The 17,301-nt window shown below is 42.6% G+C and overlaps 1 protein-coding gene and 1 pseudogene across 3 annotated transcripts in view; both read right to left on the reverse strand.

Moving 5' to 3' along the window:
* PCCB (propionyl-CoA carboxylase subunit beta) overlaps positions 1-9,582 on the reverse strand; it is a 61,145-nt gene extending 51,563 nt beyond the window's left edge. For 2 of the 3 annotated variants that reach the window (XM_090284295.1, XM_090284294.1), the window contains exons 1-4: positions 9,356-9,582; positions 6,231-6,350; positions 5,158-5,226; positions 1,607-1,663 (exon numbers count right to left, since the gene is read on the reverse strand). In XM_090284295.1, coding sequence (XP_090140421.1) covers positions 1,607-1,663; positions 5,158-5,226; positions 6,231-6,350; positions 9,356-9,547 — 438 coding nt within the window. In that variant the 5' untranslated portion in view covers positions 9,548-9,582. The remainder of the gene's footprint in view (positions 1-1,606; positions 1,664-5,157; positions 5,227-6,230; positions 6,351-9,355) is intronic. The other variant, XM_090284296.1, reaches the window with a different exon arrangement.
* A 4,266-nt stretch (positions 9,583-13,848) lies between these two features.
* LOC150005068 (polypeptide N-acetylgalactosaminyltransferase 1 pseudogene) lies at positions 13,849-16,822 on the reverse strand (annotated as a pseudogene).
* Positions 16,823-17,301: the final 479 nt, after the last annotated feature.

Genomic DNA, 17,301 nt, shown 5'->3' on the forward strand with positions numbered 1-17,301 from the left:
CTTGAAAATGAATGACTATGTCACTGACCTATGTATTTACTATACTACACTTATTATTTTAAGAGTGTATCTTATTCTTTAAAAAGTTTGCTGTAACACAATATGCTGTGTTACACCAGCGGCAGCCTCATAATATATATTGTGCTTAACAAGTCTCTTGATTGTACCATTTTCTCTTGTGCTTGATTTAATCTCATCTTGTTTTGTACAGTAACATGCAGTGCAGACTTGTAGCCTAGGAGCAACAGGCTATACCATATAACCTACGTGTGTAGTAGGCTGTGCCATCTAGATTTGTGTAAGTATGTTGACAAAATCTCCAAACAACACATTTCTCAGAACATATCCCTGTTCTTAAGTGGCATGTGACTAATATTTTTTAGCAGCCAGTTTTGTTCCCAGTTCCTCTTTTGAAGGACTGTAGACAGAGTGGCAAAGATGTCTTTTTGTGAAAGTAAATGTGGACCCATCTGTGAATGTGAGGCCAGGCCCAGGCCTGCTTTTACTTCTGAGACAGAATTGCCTCATGGGTCAATAGCTGACAGCCTAATGAGCAATACTCCTAATGACCCTTGACAGTTTACAAAGCACTTTCACTTCCATTATCTCATTTAATAATCGTAACAGAAGTAGTAATAGAGAAAAATTAGAACGTTTAAAAGTTAAGTGATTGGCTCGAGGTCTCAGGAGTAATAAGTGGCAGGACCAGGTATTCCAGGTATTCCATTACACAGGAAAACCCTGCCTCACTACTAATAGTCAACCCTACTTTTAACTCCAAAATTCTCCAAATATGTTCTACACTTTTATTCATCTCCAGAGAACCTCAGCTCTAGCAGTGTTATTAAAATACCATCACATAATCCTTTCATTGCTCTTCCCACCGAGACTGTGGGTTCTTTACCTGGGGTCCCGAGAACCCCAAGGCAACTGTGAATAGATTTTAGGGAGTCCATGAACTAGGATGGGAAAAAAATTTACATCCTTATCTTTATTAACCCAATCTTTAGCATTTCGTTCAATTATGAATACAAGCTAAAAAAAAAAAAAACAACCACGTAAGTATTAGAAATGTTTGTGACTTTGTCATTAATAGCAGCCACAGATATCTGTGTCACATTAAAGTTGTTGCAAAAGATGGGACAACTGTAATAGAACAACAATATAAAAAATGGAAAAAAAATTAAATAAATAAAAGTTGTTGCAAATATCTTGAAATATAATTTTCATACATGGTTATTTGAAATTATAGCACTTTATATCCACTGCCAAGTTGTATTATTTAATGCATTAATAAAGAAGCACATATATTACAAATGTAATTTTTAATATGTTTAATCCTTTGAAGTCTTACCTATTTTACTTTAAGCATGTAAAAATAAATAAAAATAATTTTCAAAATGACAGTCAGGCTTTACCAGCCTGCCAAAGAGATCCATAGTACACAAAATGTTAAAAACTCCTGCCCTGGACAGAAGGCAACACATCATGCACACCTCTGCCTCACCCCACATACTCAACTCAATGTCTTTTACCCCAAAGATACTCAACATGCACTATGTAACTGAGGAAAGTACTGGGTTTGTTGTTACTATTAAATACTTACTTTGCAGATCTTTTGGGCATGTGCTCCTGACAGACTGCCTCCAAAAACTGTAAAATCCTAAAAAGAAAACAAATCAACAAATAAAATATAGTGACTAGCCAGAGACGAAGAGTCAGTAGGAGTAGGAAACAGAAAATTCATAGACAGATCTGGCCAGGTAGCTCAGTTGGCTAGAGCTAAGGTTGCAGGCTTCATCCCGGTCAGGGCACATATAAGAATCAACCAATGAATGCATAAATAAGTGGAATAACAAATTGACATCTCTCTCTCTCTCTCTCTCTCAAATCAATAAAAAATTTTAATTCATAGCTTTTAAAAGATTTCCAGAAGTTAAAAAAATTAAGTCTGATTTTATAAATTATTCCACAGAATAGTGAATATCTTAAAGGAAATTCATGTATTATCAAGAGCAAAAGACCTAGTCTTTGCTCTACAAAAATAACTTGCAGCTCAGAAAGAAAGGAAAACTTTTCATGCAGAATTAACAAAAATCAGATTCGATGAATGTCAAACAGTCAGGCATTTCTAGTACTAGGAAACATTTGCTATTTTGACAATGGAGGTGAAAAGTAAATCAAAGCCCTCACTGCTTCCTCTTGCTTATGGATTTTCATTACCTTCTGATGTGAAGGGCTTCTTGTAGAAACAACCTCCTTCCTAAACCACCCACCCTCAAGACAGTGGGGAATTAAAAACAGGTTCAGCTGGCTGGTGTGGCTCCGTGGATTGAGCACCAAGCTGCGAACTAAAGGGTCGCTGGTTCGATTCCCAGTCAGGGAACATGACTGGTTGTAGGCCAGGTCCCCAGTTGGGGGCGCGCGAGAGGCAACCACACAGTGATGTTTCTCTCCCTCTCCCTTCCCCTCTCTAAGGAGAAAACAGATTCACCACAAGTAAGGGGCTGGGGGGGCGGGGCACAAATTAATACAAAAGCCTGTGCTAGCAGCAGTTAGATCCTACAGGCCTCTCCTTCACTTTGAGGAAGACAAAGAGGAAAGATTTATTCACCTAAAGAAACTTAATCAGAGGGGTTCTGGACTCACAATCACCAGCAGCGAATAAAGGCAAAAGTGAAGCTGAAAACAAGTGAGATTAGGAGCCTGTACAATAAATGATGAACCCGCAATGGCCCCTCCTTTCCCCTTACTCCCCTCCCCCCAAATCCCCTTACTCCCCTCCCCCCAAACACACCTACAGCCAATTATCAGGCAAGGGACTGAGGCTGTTTCTCTCAAAAACAGACACCCACTCACCCCAAAAAATGCCTACTGATATTAACATTTTGAAGATCACTACTAAAAACTGGCTCATCACTCCTCCATCCTCAGTACCCTCCAGGGCCTATTTCAAATGCCCCATTTTCCCTAAAACTTTTCTCAATCGTAGATGTGCGCTTCCCTTGCCCTGAGCCCATAGCACTTGCCCAGAACCTCTCTCACCCTATCTGTTATCACTTCTGTTCTGGCCCATTTTATCTACAAAATAATTAGCTTGATCAGGGCAAGAACTCCGTCAGTCATCACCACCTACCTCCCAATCCCACCTTACCTCATGGGCATAAGAGGTGCTCAAAAGCATTAATTTGATAAATTTCTGTATCTACGTAATAGTTAGAAGAACATTGCATCCACAAAGCACGACTTTTTTTTTTTTTAGGATTTTATTTATTTATAGAGAGAGGGTAAGGGAGGGAGAAAGAGAGGGAGAGAAACATAGATGTGCAAGGGACCTAGTCCACAACCCGGGCATGTGCCCTGACCAGGAACCAAACCGGTGACCTTTAGGTTCACAGGCCAGCACTCAATACACTGAGCCACACCAGCCAGGGCAAGCACAACTTTCTTTATTCTAGCTATCTTATTAATAATTCCTTCTGGCACTGGCTGGTGTATAGCTCACTTGATTAGTCCCGTGTCAGGGCACATGCCTAGATTGCAGGTTCAATCCCTGATCAGGGCACGTACGGTAGGAAGCCAGTTGATGTTTTCTTTCGTTCCTTCCTTCCTCCCTCCCTCCTTCCCTTCCTCTTTCTTTCTTTCTCTCTATCTAAAAAATCAATAAACAAAGTTTTCAAGTAGTTCCTTCTGTACAAGTTTTTGCCTAGCTCTCATAAATTACACACACACACAATTCCTTCTAGTTAAGCACTTGGTAGACCCATTTATAAGTTTTAAAACATGTCAAAGGTAACTCAATTAACAAATGAGTATTGTCTACATAAAATACATTTAAAATCAGCCAAGCGTAATTATTTTACTATCAAACCCAGAAAAAATTTTAGTTTCCTAAACGAGTTCTATAACTTTAGGTCTAATATTTATAATTATGTATATACTTCCACCTCTCAGAAGAAGGGAAAAAAATCAAACACAAAATAGCAACAATATGTTCTTTGTGTTAGTTTTCTGTTGCTGCTATAACAAATTACCATAAATTCAGTGGCTTGAGATAATATAAACTTATTACCTTACAGTTCTGTAATTTAAAAGTATTATATGGGTCTCGCTGGGTTAAAATCAAGGCTAGCAGGGCTATGCTCCTTTCTGGAGGCTTCAGGGAGTAATATGTTTTCTTGCCTTTTTCAGCTTTTAGAGATCTTCTGCATTCCCTCACTCATGACCCCTCTCTTCCACTTTCAAGGACCCTTGTGATCACACTGGGCCCACCTGGATAACCCAGACCACTCTTTTTTTTAATTAATTAATTTATTTATATTTATTTTAATCCTTGTCCAAGAATATGTTTGTTTGGTTTTTTTAATTGATTTTAGAGCGAGAGCAAGGGGAAAGAGGAGAAGGGGAGAGGAAGAGAGAGAGAGAAAGAGAGAGAGAGAGAGAGAGAGAAAGCATCTATTGGCTGTTTCCCATACACGACCCCAATGGGGAACCTCCTACCTATGTGTCCTGACCGGGAATTGAATCCACAACCTTTCAGTAGACAGGACAATGCTCCAACTAATTGAGCCACCTGGCCAGGACCATGCTTCTCTATTTTAAGATCAGCTGACTAGCAAAATAAATTCCATGAGTAAGCTTAATTCCCCTTTGCCATGTAAGGTAACATATTCACAGGTTTCAGGGATTAGGACTTGGACATCTTTGGAGGCCATTATTCTGCCTACTACATTCTTATACGATCTTAGTGTGAAGAAACTGTATCTGTTTTGAGTCAGCCTGATAAAACACATTTGAAAACTTTCCAGAAAGCTCAAAACTCAGGGGCCTGTGGTTCTGAAAGTCAAGTACCCTCTGCCCAGGCTGCATCACATGCTGCCCAGCACATAGCTGCCCTCCCGGCACACAACCAACCTGCCAAGACTTACATGCTTACTGCCCTGTGATCCTCCCCCAAACAGACTAAGGATTCTGTCTCTCTAAGAAAAAACACATAGTATAATACTGTGGATATATACACTGAAAAAGAGAAAGTAAATCCCTCATCTGCCCCAAACTACACGCAAGTTTTCATTCCCCCAGACTCTTTTCTTCTCACATATTTTGCTTCTGGCTCTTCCCTCAAGGAAAGGTCCACCTACTGGAGTTATGAAATACCTGACTGAAGACATAAACCAATCTTCCGTTGATTCGGCCCCGTCCAGTGACAACACTGTCTCCAGGAAACTGTCAAAAAAGTAAAAAATAAATAAAGGTGAAAAAACACAAATGTTTCTTTTAGTAAATTTAACTATTATGCCCCAATAAAAGACGTCCCCACCAAAGAACCAACCCAAATTCTTTAAAATGCAGTATGAATTAGGAACACAAAAAAAAAATCTTCCTTTCCCCCTCAGGTCTGCAACAGCAAGCACTGGGCTACTGTTTTAATAGAAATGAAGGGTACTGTAGTCTTAGGCCTCATCCTCCTGCCTAAAAGCAAAATAATTAAGAGACCCTCTAGGGTTTTCACTGCCAAATACAGGAACAAGGACATATTAAAAAACATGGCAACTTCTACAAAGCCCCACACCCCATCCATAAACTTAAAAAGGCAAACCCATCATTTTGCTTGGAATCTTGGTAATCACTGTGTGGCCCATAATGGCCCAAATGGAACCAGCTAGATTAGTGCCAAGTTTATAAATCTTTGGTCACAAACAGCATATATGCAGACCTGAAAAAAACTGACCAAAGTGAGTCCAAAGAACTCTGCACACTCATGGAGACACCCAATTGAAGGAAGGAGTATCAGCGACTCTGACCTCAAAAAATGCAAGGCATAAACTTAAAGTGTATCAAAGAGGCACAAGTGGTCAGCTTTTAGGGGTCTCTGGTGCCTAGACAGACCAGAACTCAACTAAAAGACTTTTTCACCTTTCCTTCCAAGTTGATCATTTTATACCTGGGAGAACTCTAAACCCACAACCAGAGCCCTTGGAACTAAGCCACAGTCAAACTGCATAAGGTATGAGCAGTCCATTCACATTCCTTCAACCGCAGACAAAGGTAAGTGGAGGCTGCAGTAGTGCCTCTCCAGAGGCACTCTTGCATTCCAGGGCCCAAAACATGAAAAATTTTCAAGGTATCCTGAGTCTCAAAAGGATTTCATTAGTCTACTTGGTAGGCCAGCAGGGCCACAGGAGGAAAAGTACAACTTGGAGGCTCACAACACCGTGGTGAAAAGATACCTTATTCTTATCAGCAGCCATTCCAAAATCTGCACATCTGTGTTCCACAAACATGTCACTCTCAACAAAACTGTCAGGGTCCAGCAAGAGACTGATCCGCTCTCTGGCCGTTAGCTTTCCCTAAAATGCAACAAAAATCATTCAGTGATATCATCACAAAGTCAGTAACCAAGAATTGCTCATAGGAGGGCCAGGAGAACAGGTTTTACCCCTTCACCCATGTGAAAGTCTTTATTCCATCAACCTGTTCACGACACAGGTGTTATCCGTAGACTTCACCTAGTTAGAAAATAAGGGTAAATGGGGTACTCCAGGAGCTACCAACTGTGGAAGGCAAATAAGTAGAAGGTGAAAAAGGTGGAAAGGAGAAGTGGGTATAAGGAGAGCCTGACCCTGGAACAAGATAACTAGTTCCACAAACATTTACTGTAGACCTAAAGAGCAATAGTAAAAAGAATGGAGAAACAGGAGGTGAAAAACTAAAGCAGGCTTAGTGAAGGGTCTGAGGCTACACCTCCAGATTCACAGGTTTCTTCTAGGAAATTCCACAGAAGTTCACTTCACTAGGGTCCAGTCCCAGGGACACTTCCAGGACTACTTCCTGGCTCTTCTCCTGCCTCCTTTAGAGGCTTCTCCCTACTAACCTACTTTGGGAGCCCAGTTTAGGGACTCTACATCGGACAGTGATGCTATGATACAGAGACAGCAGGGAGTGGCTGAGGAGAAAAGGAGTGGGACAGAGTGCTAAAGAACTCACTTGAGGAATACTATGCAGCAGAAAGAACGAACTCCTACCTTATGCGACAACATGGATAGAATTGGAGAGTATTATGCTTAGTGAAGTAAGCCAGGTGGCAAAAGACAAATACCATATGATCTCACCTAATACAGGAACCTAATGAACAAAACAAACAAATGAGCAAAATTGAACCAGAGGCATAAAAACAAGAAATAGACTGACAGTGACCAGAGGGGGGGGGGGCGGGGGGGGGGAGAAGCGGGGGAAAGAAGGAGGAGAAAGGACGAAAGAAGGGGAAGGGTCTAGTCAACGAACTAATGATCCATGAACATGGACAACAGGGTGTGGACTGACTGTGGGAGAACGGGGAGGTGGGCAGGGCAGGGGAGAGCAATGGGGAAAAGATGGGACAACTGTAATAGAACAATGATTAAAAAATAAATAAATAAAAAAGAGAACTCACTTGAGCCCTGACCAGGTGGCTCAGTTGGTTAGTTGGTTAGAGTGTCATCATGTACACCAAAAGGTTGGGGGTTCAATTCCCAGTCGGAGTGCATACAGGCAGCAACTGATCAATGTTTCTCTTTCTCTTTCTCTCTCTTTCTTTCTCTCCCTCTCTCTCTCCTCCCCAAGCCTCTCCCCAACTCATCACCCCTCTCTAAAATCAATCAGCATATCCTCGGGTGAGGATTAAGAAAAAAAAGGAACTCGCTTGAGAAGAATAAAAAAATGCCTCTTAGGGAGGGTGAGGTTGGAGCTCTCAACCTATCAAGAGCCTCCATTGCTTAGGCTCCCAAGCCTTTAGACCAATATCCAGGTCCACTGTACCCCTTTCCTCCAAAAACACCTCAAATTGGCTATATTTTTTCCCTTAATAAAGTAGTCAAAGCCAGTGAGGTCATGTTAAAAGCAAGCAATCCTATACACTGTTCTGTAAAGTAGAAGACGTTCTCAGGAAAGCAATTTGGCAATACATATATTGAGTGTTAAAATATTCATCTTTTGACCCAGTAATTCCATTTCTGGGAATCTAGCCTAGGAAAGTAGTCCAAAAATTGTTTAAAAGGGGGTGAAGTGGGGATGTTAATCAAGTAGGTCTCCTGACTAAGTCTACAAGCTGCAGCTAAACCCAGTAGGATCTGCCTACTGGGGAGAATGGGTTATGTTCCAGAGAGAAATTGAGCATAGGCACCAACAGAAAGAGTCCTGGAGAGCACTGATGGGGCCCTTCCAGAGGATGATCTAAAATTTTCTCATCCCAGGCAGAGCCACCCAGGAAGGGAGGGAAAGCACTCCTGGCACCACATACTATCAACCTAATTTACATCTCACTCCCCAAAGTCAAAAATAAATCGTCACCTGTAGGCCCCTGTCAAATGGGAATTTTACAGCATCTAAATCAACACTCAATTTAGACTTAAAGGGCTGGTTCAAATCTCCTCACTGAAAATCCCAGCCTTTCACCCTAATTACCTCCCCCACACTTGTGAGTTGCGCCTCAGTGCCCTTCACCTCTAAGAATTTCACTTCTGCACTTCCAGGTTGGTTATCTAACTCACCCAGCAAATCAGTCCAGACTCACATTTGTCAGGAACGCAGCAAGCATGTCTTGTTTCAAGTCTCAGCAACCAAACCATCTGGGCCTCTATTTCTTCTGCTGCTCAATGGCCCACCCAGCATATCTCCATCATCACCTGGGTGGTGGGTGGCAGTGCCTCAGCTGTTTACTCCAGCCAAACATATCAACTAACATGAACATTCCCAGAAAAGCCACCTGTTTTGGACGCGCGCCTTTCCTACCCTGCAGGTTGATGCACACTGAGACCCTTACGGGGTTTAGCTGGTGTTCTGGGGGCAGAGTTCCACAAGTACCCACCATGCACCCCAGGTTAATGTGAGAGTTCGTCCAGGATACTTCCCCCTGCCATATGCCTTGATTTTACTACTTCCATAATGGAGCAAAAACCATTCTTTCACTGAGCATAAGAATAAGAATTTTTAAAAATTAAGCGCCTATCATTGCGTTACTATCGCTATTCTAACAATGAGGTTGTGAGGGGAGAATTATTACTATCTTCTGTTTAAAATAAATTGACTCCTCAAGATTTAGTAACTTGTCCGAAAGTTTATAGCTGTTAAGTGGTGAGTCAGCTGGAGCCCAGTCAGGTCCCCCTAAAATTCCCAAGGTAAAGCATAAAGTGATAAAGCACAACGGAGCTTATAGTCTCTTGGGGGAAGGCAACAAGTTCTCAAGGTGAACGTGCTCGTCCCCGGCCCTCCCCAGCTTTGCGCGGATTGGCTGGGAGGCCCCGGGCTCCCGGGCCGGGAGCGCTGTGATAGGTCGCGAATTCCGGGGCGGGATAGCTCCGGTCCCCTCCGGACTTACTCGCTTGTGTTGGGCGTCAATGCGGCGCTGGCCCCCTCCGATCAGCGCGGCGCGGCGCTTTTCCTCTATGCGCTGGTTCATGGAGAGTGGCTGACTGCCCTGGCTGCACAAGCTGCGGGTCACGACGCGGAGACCGCTCACCACAACGCTAAGCCTTGCTCCAGCCGCCGCCACGCGCACTGCCGCCGCCATAGTTGCTCTGCCGGCGCGCCCCTCCCAACCGGAGCACCTAAGTACGCAAGTGCGTCAAATGTGGGCACGGCGAGGTCTGCGCCTGCGCTACGTCGGCGGAACGCAGGGAGTCTGTGGGCTGGAATGAAAAGTGTTTGGGACGAAGGCCTCGGAGTTCCAGATCCCAGGTCGCACTACAGCGTCACCCAGAGAATTGGGAGTGGTCCCCCGATTTTGTATCTTCCTTGCCCCACACATTAGATGACCATGTCCTTTGCTCCTCTCTGATTCCTTAGACATCTAGTTTTCTCATCCCACTTGCTCCAGAAAATAAGTAGATAATTAACCAACAGTTATTAAACGCTGGACCAGGTGTGGCTTTAAGCAGTTACTTGGGTTAGCTTATCCTGATTTCACAGATGAGGTAAATGAAATACAGAGAGGTAGAGTGATTTGATCAGGGATAAAGATGTGGTAGAGCCAGGATTCAAACACACATATATGTGTCACTTATTGAGCACAGGGCTCTTAACCTCTAGTGGGTGGTTCTCAAAGTGTGGGCCCGGCAGCTTCAGCATGCACCTAGGAGCCAGTTGGAAATGCAAACTCAAATTCCCTGACTCCGCGCCAGACCTACTGAATTCTGAGGGTGCAGCCAGCAATTTGTTTCAACAAATGACCTGTAGATGATGTTGATGCTTTCTAGAGTTGACGATCACTTTTTAGAGGATTTAGAACTGAACTGTTGGGACCTCATCCATATGTTTTCCCAACAAGCAGGCAGGTCTTAAAGGCAAAGGACAAGATGTGTATTTCACATTTTTAGTCACAGAAAACTGCTAAAGTTGATCATTAACCCCTCTGAACTCCAGCTCATAGCCAGGGCCTTCATAAAGTCTAAACTTTGGCCTAGGGCTTCAGTGTTAATGTAGTTCAATTCAGCAAACATTTTTGAGCATCTACTATGTGCCAGGAACTAAGCACAGTACTTATTATGCTTCCTGCACTAGGAATCATTCACCTACCTCATTCAGGAAAGCTGAGGGTTCAAAGCCTGGGATCATGCAGCTGGACAACGCCCACCTGCATCTGCCTGACTCCATAGTGGGTACTCTTGGCTCTGCATTTGGGTCTCTGCTTTAAGGACAAAGGACTGGCCTGGTAGCACAGGGCAGAATTGGGGCAAGGCTGAGTGTGTCAAGGAGAGTATCTTTGAGAAGGTAACTGCATGCCAGGGAACACGAGCAGCGTGAGCAAAGGCCTGGTACATTCAGATTCACACACACACACACAGTTGTATCCCCAGCTTCTGGAGGAATGGTGGTAAATTAGACTGGAAAGCAATAATGGAGGTAGATAGTGAAGAATTTTACCATGTTCAGAAATTGGGACTAGATTTGGGCTAGGAGCAGTGGGACTCTTGTCCTGAAGTGCTTTGTAGATCCTCTCCTACCGCACATCTCACACCATGGTAAGATTGTTTAGCTCTCTTCCCAGCTAGATTTCCAAGCCAGAGGGCAGGGACCATGGCTGGCTTACTCACCACTGTGTCCCCTGCACCTGGAACAAGTCCCAACACATAGGAAGCCTTCAGAATGTACTTGTGGAATTGAAATGAGCCAGCACATAGACAATTGCATGTGGCTCTGCTACAACTATGCATCCTCTTCTACACCTATCATACCTTGTTCAGGTATCATCTTCTCAAGGCAGTCTGCCCTGATCCCCTCTCTGCCTAGATGAGGGTAGGTATTGGTTCCTCAGGGAAACAAGGATATTTTTTCTTATTTAACTTTGAATAACCAGTGCATAACAGAAAGCCCAACACAGGAAAGATCCATAAATGACTATTCAACTGAACTTAGTGCTCCCTCTATCTAGTTCTCTCTGTTTACACTTCTTCCCCATCCTGTCATTTTTCGTCCTCACTGTCCTAGTGCCCTACCTATGTGTATTCCATACATAGTTCTATAGATCTATAATATTATTCCTCCCACCTCAGATGTAAGTCCCAGCCTGGAGTGGGTGGGGGTTGGACAGAGGTGGTTTTAACGGCAGGCGCACTGGGCACGTGCCCTAGGCCCAGAGTCTGAAGGGCTCCGCAAAACCCCAACTTTACACTTTTTTCTAATGACACCAAGTTTGGTTTCATATGTGCAATTTTAATTACGTGCAAGTTTAAAATCAGCGGTAAAACCTGATAGTATGTTTATATTCACTTATTTTCATTATTTCATTACTACACTGCATACTATACACATACTACACTGCATAGGCCTGGTGCAGCTGCACTACCGTTCATCAGAGCAATAGAATTGTATTTGCTACTTTGTACTTACGAAGGTTCTCCTGCAGTGCAGACTTACAATATACACAAATATGAAGGGATGTAAATTAGTTTTTGGATATGTACTTGTTTCATTTATGGTTTTAAAAATAGTTTTCTGTGCGTATGAATAAATAATTTTATTTTCCCTGTCTCTCTCTCTTTTTTAAGGGGCCCAATGTTTTCTTCTGCGCCCGGGGCCTCAATCGACCTTATTCCGCCTCTGGGGTTGGAGGAGGGTTGAATTATCCAGTAATGACCCCCTAGAATTCCATGCTCTGGGATGTTTTGCTGTTTGGAGGCCCTCTTGCTGCGATGCTATGTTTGAGTTTTTCACCATTTTGAGACAGGAGTCACTCTGATCTGGCAATTCTATCCTAGTCAGTGACCACTGTCAGAAAGAAGGGGTGCAATGGAAGGAAGAAGTAAAATCTGGAGATTATGTTGGTCTGGGTCTTCTGAGATGCTCCCAAAAGGGGAATTAAAAATGAAAGAACTCAATTAGGGGAACCACCTGGGAAAGTCTGGTAGCACTATGATTACAATGCAAGTCTGATCCCCAGTCAATAAGAAAAGGAAGGAAGGAAGGCGTGGCAGCTTTTTAAACTACTGCACAGGCTGAAAGAAAGTTCAGCAAGGTTGTTGAGGAGTTCTGAACCCACAGTGTGCCTACTCCCACTCAGCTGAGAGCAGCCCTTCAGTGGTGTGACCTGAGTGCAAATTTAGCAATGAATGTCAGAGCAGCAGATGGGACTCTCAGGTAATTACACTTAGTGCAGTTCAGGTGTCTGCTCCTTTCAGAGAGTGTTGGGTGGTTAGGATTAAAGGGTGTGAGACAAAGGAAATTTTGGAAAGCAATGAGCATCCATGTGAGGAGAAAGGATTTTAAAGCTATTTCTTGTGCATTCTGCATATACTTCTCCCCTTAGTGTTTTATTTTGAAAACAAGAAAAAAAAAATGAAGTACTGTAAATTCACTTGTGTGTGTGTGTGTGTGTGCGCGTGCATGTGTGGGTGCGTGCATGTGCTGGACTGTGTTTCTCTGACTGTGAGACTGAGTCACAAAATCTCTGACTTAAATTCCAGTTAAAATTATTATTAAAACCTGTAACCCTGTATTACCTAGACCACACATATTTTCCAAGCCATCTTGGAAAATCCTAATCTCTTCTGACTTCTTGGGTTCTGTGGGAAATGAGCAGGGCTGGCCTGTCCCTTTTTCCAGAGGCACTTCCAGATAATTCTTCCACCATTGCTGAGCTGATCTTCCTTTGAAGTTTTTGCCATCTTTTGTTACCACCCTTTCATCATTCCCTGACCTCCATGATCCATCTTCCTCTCACTTCTCCTGAGATTTTCATGTTAGGCTTACTTTTCCCCTTTTCCCTGCTGTATTATTCAGGGTTCTCCAGAGAAACAGAACTATCAGTATATATAGAAATTTATTATAGGAATTGGATCATATGTTTATGGAAACTGAGAAGTTCCATGACCCACTATCTGCAAGCTGGAGAATTATGAAAGCCTGTGGTGTGATTCAGTCTAAGTCCAAAGGTCTAAGAAAAGAGGGCTAAGGTGTTAATCATGTAAGTTTGGATCTGAGTCCAAAAGCCCTAAAACCAGGAGCATATATGTCCAAAGGCAGGGTAAGATGGATGTCTCAGCTTAAGTAGAAAGAGGGAATTTGGCCTTCCTCTGCCTTTTTGTTCTATTCAGGTCTTCAGTGGATTGATAACATTCACCTGCATTGGCAAGGATGATCCTTTTTACCCTGTCTACTAAATCAAATGCTAATCTCTTCCAGAGACACCCTGGCAGACATACCCAAAAATGTTTTACCAGCTATCTGAGCATCCATTAGCCCAATCAAGTTGACACAAGATCAACCATCACACCTGCCTTCCACCCCCAATCTCAAAGAGTACATTCAGCCTTCATGCTGATATCCCAGCTCCCTGGCTTCAGAATGCCTCAGCTTCCTCAACACAAAGGGCTTTCAATTCTGTTCCACTTCAGCCACCCACATGCTGGGTCTTGTAATCACTAAGAATTGCTCCATTTCCAGGAGCTGAAACCTGGCAGTTCTCTCTACCACCTCTTTTCCCACACTCTTTCTTCGTACTGCATCTGGTCCATGCCCTTGATATAAAATTTCAGTTCCTTCAGCCTAAGTATTTAATCTCTGCCTACTCTAGCATTCTGGCCCCTCTAGATCCCTATAATTTCCATCAATATCTCTATGCTAAGGGCCAATCCTGGGTCACTCCTTCTTTTTGATCACTTCAATTCTGTCAACAGACTACCCACAGTTGCTGGCAGAAGTCACAAAAATCATACTAGGAGTATTGCTATAACAAATTACCACAAAATTGTGCCTTAAGACAACAAAAATTTATTCTCTTACTTCTGGAGGCCTGGAGTCCAAATTCAAGTGTTGGCAGAACCATTCTTTTAAAAACTCTAAGGGAGAATTCTTTCTTGCCTCTTCCAGCTTCTGGTGCTTCCTGGTGATCCATGGCATATAGCAGCATAACTTCAATCTGTGCCTCAGTCTTCACATGGCCTCTTCCAGGAGTCTGCATGCCTGTCATCTGCCTCTCCTATTTCTTATTAAGACGCCAGTCTTTGGATTTCAGGCCCACCCTAAATACAAGATGACCTCATCTGGAGATCATTGACTTGACTACATGTGCAAGACTCTCTCCAAATAAGGTCACATTCACAGGTACAAGGGATTAGGACTTGGACATATCTTTTTAGAGGACAAAATTCACTATACTACACCAGGTCACTAGAGAGTCATGCTGTTCCTTGCTGTTCCAATCTCTGCATGTCCAAACCTCATGCATCCAATTCCAAACGCCATTTCTTCTACAAAGCATTTCCACAATTTCCCATTACAAGCAGCCTCTTCTTTCTCTAAATTGCCTTCTGCTTTCTGTTCCTAATTTAGAGCTTTTGTCAATGTCTACCTTTTGGGGGGACTATGTATGGGAGCCTTACATTTCCTCTGGTTACCTGAGTTGCAGAAAGTGCAACCCAAGTGTCTCATCAGCAGGCCACTTTTGACTCATTGGTCTGGCTAGAATCATTTATGTTGCTCCTGCTACTGCTGAACATTCTGCCCTGACCCTCCACCCTAAGGGTCCTCTTGTCTTTTTCAGCCAAAAGAGCCTGAGTGGTTCTTAGTGATTCTTCTTTCCTAACCAGTTCCCTGTCTTCCTTCCCTTAGCTGCTTCTTTTCCACAGTCCTCTGCACAGCAACCTACTCCTCCTGTACTTCCACCCCCCAGTCTCCCACCTTGTTCATCCCTGTAAAGCACGGTTCTGCTTTTCAGACCATCAGATGCCTCCCTATTCTCTCTTCTACCAGTTTAGTCCTTTGAAGCTTTCTCCTAACCTCTCCATCTGGCCCACTAGATATCCTTAACTTTCTCCAAGAGCAGTCCCTTCACGTCTTGCTTTTTCTGATGGCCTTAGTTCCCTTCCTTCTAATACCCAACATGCCTTCATTTTTTTTTTTTTAGGTGTATGGCATTCTTAAGAAAAATATAACATGATTAAAAATTAACAAGGTTTCAAGTTATGAGGTAGACTGTGTCAACTAACAAGAATTTTCTCACACTTGTGGCTATGTAATTTTAATATGAACAGACTCCCTTGTTGGAAGGTTAACCTCTATTGATTTTGATATATAAATGAGGATGTAATAACTACATAGAATACATTTTTTTACCTCTCCCCCCCAAAAAATAGTGACATGAAATCTGAGAATCAGGATAAATATCATCTAGGTATCAAGAGGAAGGTTTGCATTAGAGTTTGTCTTAGACCAACTCTTGATGCTAGCTATAGCTCCATAATCTATCTTCATAACACCTGGAGAAATTATATAGCAGAAATTCTTGAATTCATTCATCTACACTTCTGCAAGTTGTCTGTTATTTTTATTAATAATCTCTCCTGTCCTGCAAATGTGTAAGGTGTAGCTTTCTGAAACTTGTGTCGAACATGTGAGCAAGAAACAAGCTCCAAAGTTTCTCCATACTACCAAATCCTAAAAGAAACTTATAGGTTTTCTCCTCCCCAATTATCCATTCCAGCATCATATGTTCCAATTTTGTGAAAGTAATCTCTGCCTATTGAAAAAAAGCTTCCTGCCATTTTAGGTATTCTGACAAAAGGAGTTTGAGTACCTTTCCTTCTGTTTATTTCTCTTTGGGGAACAGGTTACCAGTGAAAATTGAGCTTTAGTTGAATTCACCATAGGTCATATCAGAACCTGCCATGTACTCAAAAGTGTCATCACTGATCACATCAATGATAGGACATACCACCATTTTCCTGTCTTGTTTGATCCTGGCTAAGAAAGGTTCCGGCCATCCCACTGTGTACTCACAGGGGGCATCTAAGAAAGTGATCACTTGGCTTTCAGACACAGCAGCTCTTTTTATTCTAGTTCTGATTAATCCAGAATGTTGTTCCATTCAAACTACATGACTGGCACTTTTAATTTTTTCACATAACTCTCCAGAGATCTTTTCAAAAAGTCTCTTTCACTGGCATCATCTACCAGAACAATTTCTTCTAGCATGTGTGTTGGTGAGCAATTAATGACACCATGGACAGTTTGCAGAAGTGTTCTCCAAGCCTCATGGGAAACAATCACCATGCTTGTTGCAGGAAGATATCTGGATACACCTTTGTTTTACATCCTTCTAACCTAACAATCATCTCACTTGCCATTAATCAAACTGATTGATTTTAAACATTTTTTCTTGATCGTCTTTTGGAATGATGACTGGTTTCCTCATTTTTCCAGGACCTTCATGACGCATCTGTGCTGGCTCTAAAACATCCCCAGCAGGAAGTTCTCTCTTTTTTCCTTCATCACTGAAGTAAAGCATATCCAACAGTACCCAAATCAAGGAGGTGACTAGGACTACCTTGCAATATGCAAATTTTCTCATGGCACTTTAAGTCAAATGCAAAATATTAAGATACATATATACATATACAAAGATCATAAAAAATTTCCCAATACAGTTTCATCAGAAATCACCCGATAACCTCAATCTGCATGGCAGACTAGGAGCTCCTTGGGGCCCTTTTGGGAGATCAGTTGGGGTGGTCTCACAGGCCCCAGTGTGGGTGTTATTCTAGGGGCTGCTGTCCAATGTGCTGCCTCCTCAGCCACTCCAACATGGGCTTCATCCCACAAAATTACTGCATTCTTTTTTTGTGTGCCCCTCCTTCTTTGAGTATCTGCTTGATATGTTGCATTAGAATTACTTGTTCCAAAAGGAAAGGAGTAGAGGATTAGAAGCCTCTGGGACAACTTTAAACATATCAACATCCAAATCATAGGGGATGCCAGGATGAGAAGAGGAAGAACAAGAAATTAAAAACTTATTTGAAAAAATAATGAAAGAAAATTTCCCTAATTTGG

This window comes from Furipterus horrens, unplaced genomic scaffold (genome assembly GCF_987537825.1).
Source record: "Furipterus horrens unplaced genomic scaffold, mFurHor1.1.pri manual_scaffold_7, whole genome shotgun sequence".
Classification (NCBI taxonomy): Eukaryota; Metazoa; Chordata; class Mammalia; order Chiroptera; family Furipteridae; genus Furipterus; species Furipterus horrens.